The 7,628-nt window shown below is 56.6% G+C and overlaps 1 protein-coding gene across 4 annotated transcripts; it reads right to left on the bottom strand.

Moving 5' to 3' along the window:
* Positions 1–149: 149 nt before the first annotated feature.
* RHOC (ras homolog family member C) lies at positions 150–6,427 on the bottom strand. 4 transcript variants are annotated; one of them, XM_005204108.4, is made up of 5 exons: positions 5,822–6,427; positions 2,889–3,046; positions 2,232–2,352; positions 1,775–1,905; positions 150–768 (listed from the first exon to the last, which is right to left on the bottom strand). In XM_005204108.4, the coding sequence occupies exons 2-5, from the start codon at positions 3,042–3,044 to the stop codon at positions 595–597; spliced, it is 582 nt and encodes a 193-aa protein (XP_005204165.1). In that variant the 5' UTR covers positions 3,045–3,046; positions 5,822–6,427; the 3' UTR covers positions 150–594. The 4 variants fall into 4 exon arrangements, with proteins under 4 accessions (XP_005204165.1, XP_024843820.1, NP_001039603.1 ...); XM_024988052.2 differs by having other exon boundaries at positions 2,889–3,125; positions 6,378–6,427; NM_001046138.2 differs by having other exon boundaries at positions 6,378–6,427.
* Between the last annotated feature and the right edge of the window lie 1,201 nt (positions 6,428–7,628).

The following is a 7,628-nucleotide window of genomic DNA, read 5'->3' as shown; positions in this document are numbered from 1 at the left end:
TTTTCTCCAAGACTCCACCCTGCCGGCCCGGAGTCCTGCCTTTGCAGACCTGGGGCTGGCCCCTGGTGAGTACCTCAAGAGAGATGCGACTCCAGGCTCACAGCTAAGACAGGGGCCTGAAGAGAAAGACAAGAAGCCACACACATACATTTTGGAGCCTATGGCCTTTATTCATACCCCACACCAAGAATAGCCAGAGACAAGGCTCCTGCCCAAAGCAGAAACACCAGGGGCCTGGGACCCAGTTACACCCACCAAGTCCCCTACCCCAGATCGGTTGTGAGCAGGAAGTGTATAAAGTGCTGGTGTGATGATCCTCTGGGGAAGGCCAAAGGGATCAAGAGCCCCACCCCAGGCTGAGGCAACAGGAGGGGCTGTGCTGTGAGGGGCAGGATGTACCCCTCTGTTCCCAGGGTGCTGGTGGGAGGGGGCGTGCCTACGGCCACCACTGTCAGGGCTGGGGAAACTCAATGCAGTCCTGGGCAGGAGGGAATTGGGAAAGGGAGCCTTCAAGGATCCCTGATAGGGTGGGGTCCAGGGGGCAGAGGGAGTTTCTGCAACCCCCTGAAGGAAGGAGGGGAGGTCTTGGGGAGCTCAGAGAATGGGGCAGCCCCTCCGGCGCTTATTCTTGCGGACCTGGAGGCCAGCCCTGGTGGCCATCTCAAATACCTCCCGCACCCCCTCCTTGGTCTTGGCTGAGCACTCAAGGTAGCCAAAGGCACTGATTCGGTTCGCCATGTCCCGGCCTTCCTCAGATCGAACAGGTTCCTGGGAAGGTAGACGACAGCGGTCAGAGAAAGCTGCTAGTTAGATGCACCTCATCTGTATTTATAACTAAAATAATTACTCCAGCCCCCTTTCCTCAAAGCACCCACCTCAGCCACCATGGGCAGCTTCTAAGCAAGAGACCCAAGACTCATGTTTACCTTCAAAATTCTATCAGCCAGCCCTACATCCCACGGTACTCCATTCTCACCTTCTTCCAATCCATCCTCTACGGCTGCCAGAATCATTTTTCTAACATGCTGACCTGACCGTATCTGTCCCCAGTTTAAAATCTTGCCATGAAGTGAAGTCGCTCAGTTGTGTCCAACTCTTTGCGACCCGTGGACTGTAGCCCACAAAGCTCCTCTGTCCATGGGATTCTCCAGGCAAGAATACTGGAGTGGCTTGCCATTTCCTTCTCCAGGGGATCTTCCCAACCCAGGGATCGAACCCAGGTCTCCCACATTGCAGGCAGACACTTTTAACCTCTGCACCACCAGGGAAGCCCATAATTAACCTCAAAGTATTCTTTTCATTCTATTGTCCATATTCCTATCCTGGCAGCTCTCCCTAATTAACTCATCCTATGGCTGGAAAGCCGGCTCCCTGTCTAGGCCTGGCCTTCCCCAGCCGCTTCCAACACCCTCCCCGTCCCATGCCCCCATCAGTTCACACCTCCTGACGTAAACCCAGGAGACCCCAAGCAAAGCATCTACTGTAGGAACCCAGTTCCCTGAGGGCGGCAGTTTTCTTACTCATCTTAATAGCCCCGATGCCAAACAGTGGACAGCAAACAAAATGCCAAGTGACCTTAGACAAGTCACTTTGTCCACGTCACTTTCATCAAATATCACTGGTTCTCACCAAGGTGCAGATGCAAGGGGGTAGGAAATGGACCCCACCATTACCTCTAACACGGAGTCAGTAGGAGGGAGACTCCTTTACCAGCCTGCATGCCCTCAGGGGGCGCCTTCCTCCTCAAGGCTCCCAGCCTGGCAGTGGCACCCACCTGCTTCATCTTGGCCAGCTCTCTCCGAGTATGCTCATCTTGCCTCAGGTCCTTCTTATTCCCCACCAGGATGATGGGCACGTTGGGGCAGAAGTGCTTCACTTCTGGGGTCCACTTCTCAGGAATGTTTTCTGCATAGACATGTTCCAACAGTGGACGATAGACAAACCTAAGTTTGTGCCTCCACTTAGGCTAGAAGACTCCCCCTGAGTCCTGTCTTCCCCATGGCCAAGTCCTAGAGGCTCTTCAGCATGAGAGTCCCTTTCACAGCTCAAAACCCCTCCCCATCACAGTACACATGTTCCCAAGTCCTCTGAGGGCCGGAGTTACCACAGGCTAAAGGGGCTCCCCAGTACCCACCCCCACAGCCTCTGAAGATGATTGAGAGGAGCCCAGGCAAGAGCTCCCTCTGGTTGGTTCCAAGAGGTTCTCAGTCCCCTCCTTCCAACACCCTCACCCAGACTGTCGGGGCTGTCGATGGAGAAGCACATGAGAATGACGTCAGTGTCCGGGTAGGAGAGAGGCCGCAGGCGGTCGTAGTCTTCCTGCCCTGCCGTGTCCCACAGAGCCAGCTCCACCTGACACACAGGGCCAGTGCTTAGCTGGCCTGAGGGCCCCCGCACACACAGCCTCGCCACCCAGAGGTCCTCTGAAATAGCAGCTACCTATTGAGCACCTACTGTGTGCCAGGGACAGTGCTCATCCTTGTCACACAACACAAATAAGGTGAGTCTTTTAAATCCTGAGACAAACTGATCTTTGTGCAGTCTGAGTTGCCATTGTGAGCACCACAATGATTAATTTATGAAGATTAATCTTCATAAAAACCCTTTGAAGAAGACCTTACCATTTCCCCATTTTACATTTGGGGGAACTTAAGCCCAGAGGCAAAGGAATTGGGCCGATTACAGAGCCAGTGTGTTAAAAAAAAAAAAAAACAGGAGGTTATCCGGATTTTCTAAGACTGCAACTTCACTTCGTAACTCTGACTGGTTCCAGCTGGGCCAGTAAAACCAGGACATGGGTAGGTGGGAAGGACGGACGTTCTAGGTCCCTAAGTGATGGCGGAGGGTGGGGTTCGAAGGTGAGACGGGAAGGGGGCTGTTGCCTTTACCTGCTTGCCATCCACCTCTATGTCTGCGATGTAGTTCTCAAAGACCGTAGGGACGTAGACCTCTGGGAACTGATCCTTGCTGAAGACGATAAGGAGGCAGGTCTTCCCACAGGCCCCATCCCCCACAATCACCAGCTTCTTCCGGATGGCAGCCATGGCTGGCAGGGAAGAGGCAGCAGGGATGTTGGGAAAAGCCAGTGAATCCAAAAACACTTCTCTGGGGCCCCCAAGACCTCTCTGGAAACCGAGGCATCCAACAAAAGGAGGGGAGGGAGGGAGGGAAAGGAGCTTGCTCAGGCGTGTTCTTGCCAAGAACCAATTGTTCAGGCAACTGAGCTTGAAATTTCTAATCTCAAGGTCAGGGACAGGTCTCCCCCCATGGGTTAGAATACACAAGTAGAATACACAAGAAGCACCACCCACTTGGGAGCCAGGAAAGCATGAGTTCTAATCTAATGCACTCACCAACTGTGGGTCCCTGAACACCTTGAAGGGTGCTCAGGGACCAGGGCTGTCTCGAGAAAAGCCAGTTTTTATCTATTCTGCATATCAGAGTTTCAAGTCAGACTTTTTTGTTACCAGGATTTCAATACTTTCAAAAGATTAATAATTACAAAGGTCCAATCTGGAAACACTGAACACATTGTCCCTCACTCAGCACAGATCATGCCTGCCCACTGAAAAATGAAGACTCCGACTGATACGGGTGGGTAAGGAAAGACTGTCATACCCTAGATGCCAGGTAGGGCTTCCCAGGTGGTTCAGTGGTAAAGAATCTGCCTGCAATGCAGGAGGCTCGGGTTCAATCCCTGGGTCAGGAAGATCCCCTGGAGAAGGAAGTGGCTACCTACTCCAGAAGTAGGAGTAGACAGAGGAGCCTGGCGGGCTATAGTCCATGGGGTCGCAAAACACTCAAATACATCTTAGCGACCAAACAACAGGTGCCAGGTTCTACGGTGGACATTTCGACAAAAATCACTCCCTCTGTCCCCAGAAGCCTAGAAGGTAGTGAGCTTCCCGTTTTGACAAACTAGGAAAGTGAGATTCATGGAGGCTAAGAGGAATTCGGAGTCATGGCAGGGAAGGCACTCAGAGTAGGGCTGTGTGACTAGAGTCTGTTGCTTTTCTACGTTATCACCCCAGAGGTGGGAAGGAGAGCAGAGCAGGGGGAACCCAGACGGAGGGCAGCAGCAGCGGCCAGCCAGCTTTCCTGGCCCACCCCATCCCAGTCCCCAGGGCCCCGCGTACACAAAGGAGGCTCAGTCCAGGCAGTGCCCACAGCCCACACTTGGGCAGGCTGCCTGCCTCCCCCCTTCCTCCTGAGCCTGGCAGCAACACTGGGTCACTCAGCCCCAGGCGGGGGACAATGACCACTCTGTAGGGAGCCACACATCTACCACAGCAGAGCGACTGAGAATAATCCACTAGGGAATCACCTCCACCCACTCCCTGGGACGGCCCCTTCCTCCCCTCTGTCCAGCTCACCCTGAGGCCCTGCCCACCCCTCCCTGTGACTCAGGGCCAGGAGTCAGCTTCCCGGGGTTTCCATGTGTCCCCCGCCCCCAGTTCATCACACCTTGCCAGCTTCTTTTTGCCCCAGAAGCTGAGCCTCACTTCCTCCTTCCCTGGGGAGAGGAGCTGACCTCCAGCCGGCTGGAGTTCCCAGGCCCCCAGCCTGGGAGGAAGAGAGGGCGGGTTTCGGGCCTGAGATGAAGTCGAGGCTGTGGGGAGGAGCGGGAGCTAGAGCCGGCTCTGGGAGGAACTCCAAAAGGGAGACAAATGAAGGCCAATTCCAGCGCCAGCCACACAGGGAGTGGTTAAGAAAGAAGGGGACGGTAACCTGATCTCTGCCCCAAACCTGGCTTTTTCTCTCAGTCCCACATCCTGTCAAACTAGGCTGAGCTCCCTCACTCCCCACACACCACCACCACCACCTCACAGCCCAGCCCTGGTCTGCCTTTTTGGAAGTGAATATTACAGCCCAAGGCACGTTCTCTTCAACAGTGGGATCCCGGGTGGCCTCCCTCCCCTCCACACACGCATGCACAACACTGGGATGAGGGGAAGCGGATGTGAATCAGACAGAATTTATAGGAGTTGAGCGCACGGCCACTAACACCACAACAGGGGCTCTCTGATACCCCAAAAGGCAAGCAAGAAGGCATTCACCCTGCCAGCTGATTTCCTCCACAAAGGGAAACCATCCTTCAGAAAAGGGGGTCTCCTGAAAATTCTACCCAAGTGACCAGCTCCCTCACACATTCCCACAAGTCCACTGGTCCAACTAAGGGAAGACAGGCTGCGGTAGCCCCAACCTGGGACAGGCAGCGTTGATGGACAGATGCAGGGCATTCACCACCAGGGTGAATACCAGTTGCCTAGCTCTGAGTTTGCCACTGCCCTCTCCCACCCCAGCTGGGCAGTTTAGGTAGCACCAGATGGTGCGGGTCAGAGGCCAGAATTCCAGGGCAGGGGCATGCTGGAAAGATCTGGAGCACACCCTCCCCCAGCTCAATTAACACTTTACCTTCAGGCTCAGAGGAATCCTAGACCCAGGCCAGGCCACGACAACAGCTCCCTTTGAGAGGCAACCCCTGAGGAACTGCCCCATTGACTCCCAAGAGGGGCAACCAAACCCCACAGGACATGGTATGAGTCGAACTCCTGGGGCCTTCCCTGGGATGAAACAGCTCCTCGATCATTCTCAAGCTTTCCAGATGAACCAGGGGCTGATGTACCCTGACGACCACCCCTGATGTCTAGGGAAGAAATCAGATACCTCCTCCTCGACTTGAAAACCAGAAGTGACTTGGCCTCGGGTTCCCCAGGCCAAACCCCCAGGATACTCTTTAGCCAGGTTGGGGAGTGTGAAGGAAGGAACACACACACATACACATACACACACGGCTTGGATCCTTCCCAATTTCCCGTACCTCCACTCCAGGTCGGCTCCAGAAACCATCCTGGGCGAGGTCCAGACCCCCGGAGCAGTGGCAGCCCCCGCGGTCACACCCCACCCTTATTCCTGCCACTTCACAGGCCCGGCGGGGGGGAATTCCCACCTCAAGCCGGACTCGGGCCCCAACTCACACCCCTGCCAAGGTCCACCGCGGGCCGCCAGACTTGGGAGCTGAGCATCTGCGCGGGAGCTCCCTCGCGGAGACCCAAGTTGCCCCCTCTCCACCTCGCCCTGCCGAGCAGGTTCTGGGAAGCCGAGAGAAGGCTACGGACTTCGACTCGGACACCTAGAGGCGAGAGGCCCTGCGGGACAATTCCTGGCGACCTCCACGGCAGCCCAGGAGGGGCCCAGCCGTCCGGATCCCCGCGCCGCCCAGACGCCGCGTACGAGGGGAGGGAAGGGGCCCGCGCTCGGGCCAAAGCCCCTCCCCGGCCGGCGCTCCGAGCTCCAGCCAAGCGGAGAAGAGGGAAAGTGCTCTGCTGGGGACCAATGCCCAGGAGCCCACCGCCCACAGCCCCAACCCGGGGTACCTTCCGCTCCGCCGCTTCCAGCTGCGCTGCGGGTGCGGGAGGCAGAGACTGACCCGCGGGGCCCCGCCGCCCCGCCCTCCTCCAGCGCCGCGGCGGGGAGGGGCGACTGGCCGGGAGGGGCGGGCCGGGCGGCTCTTGGCTCCGCCCGCCCCCGGCCCCCGCCCCCGGCCCCAGCGTGTAGCCCAGCGCTGGCCCTCCGGGTCCGGGAGACTCCTGGACTGCGGAGGAGCGGGCGGCGGGGCTAGGCGCGGCTAACTGGACCCGGGAGGACTCTTCCTCAGCGCCACCTTCCAGCTCTTACGGGCGGACCGGAGTCGGGAAAGTTGAGAGGGGCCCGGGGTGGGGTCAGGAAAGGGCCGCTGCTGCCCTCCCGTGGCTGAGCGGCCACCCGCGCCTACACCACCTGGGTGGTGTCCCGTGGGAGGCAGGACTGGGAAAAACGGCTTAGGGGACGCCGGAGGAAGGGGCTGCGGGAAATCCCCACCCTCTTAGAATCGTTGCGCAGTAAGTACAGCCCACCATCATCCCCCAGCCTCGGAGACCTTTCAGAACCTTTGAGATTCAGGGGCACTTGGTTCCACCTTGCAATTCCCTTCCGTCCCCCTACCCGGAATTTCCAACTCCTACCCATCCTTCAAAGGGCATTCTTGGAAACCTTTCTGGATTCCCCAGCTAAGAATTCAGTTCCCACCCGCACTTATTTCTGTGCTTCTAGGGACACCTCCCAGGTGCTCTAGAGGCCTCCCAGGTGGCTCAAGTGATAAAGAATTCTCCTACCAATGCAGGAGACACAGGCAGGAGACGCCGGTTCGATCCCTGAGTCAGGAAGATCCCCTGAAGGAGGAAATGGTAACCCACTGTAGTATTCTTGCTTGGGGAAATCTCATGGACAGAGGAGTCTGATGGGCTATATAGTCCATGGGGTCACAAAGAGCCAGACAGGACAGAGCACAGTTCACACGTAGCACAGGGACACCTAGCCTGGTCTGACTTGTGTGTTGCGTATTTACCAACACATGTATCTTTTTCCCTGAAAGGTACATGAGGAAGTGAATGGAGGATGAGGACGGCTGCTGCTGCTGCTGCTAAGTCGCTTGAGTCGTGTCTGACTCTGTGCGACCCCATAGACGGCAGCCCACGAGGCTCCAGTCCCTGGGATTCTCCAGGCAAGAACACTGGAGTGGGTACTTATATTTTATTAGCTTGTGCAGGGTACACTACATAGCTTTTAATAGTCATCACAGATTTTTA

Source organism: Bos taurus, chromosome 3, assembly GCF_002263795.3.
Source record: "Bos taurus isolate L1 Dominette 01449 registration number 42190680 breed Hereford chromosome 3, ARS-UCD2.0, whole genome shotgun sequence".
Taxonomy (NCBI): Eukaryota; Metazoa; Chordata; class Mammalia; order Artiodactyla; family Bovidae; genus Bos; species Bos taurus.
Note: the sequence above shows the minus strand (reverse complement) of the source record. Positions and strands in the feature narration are given on the sequence as shown.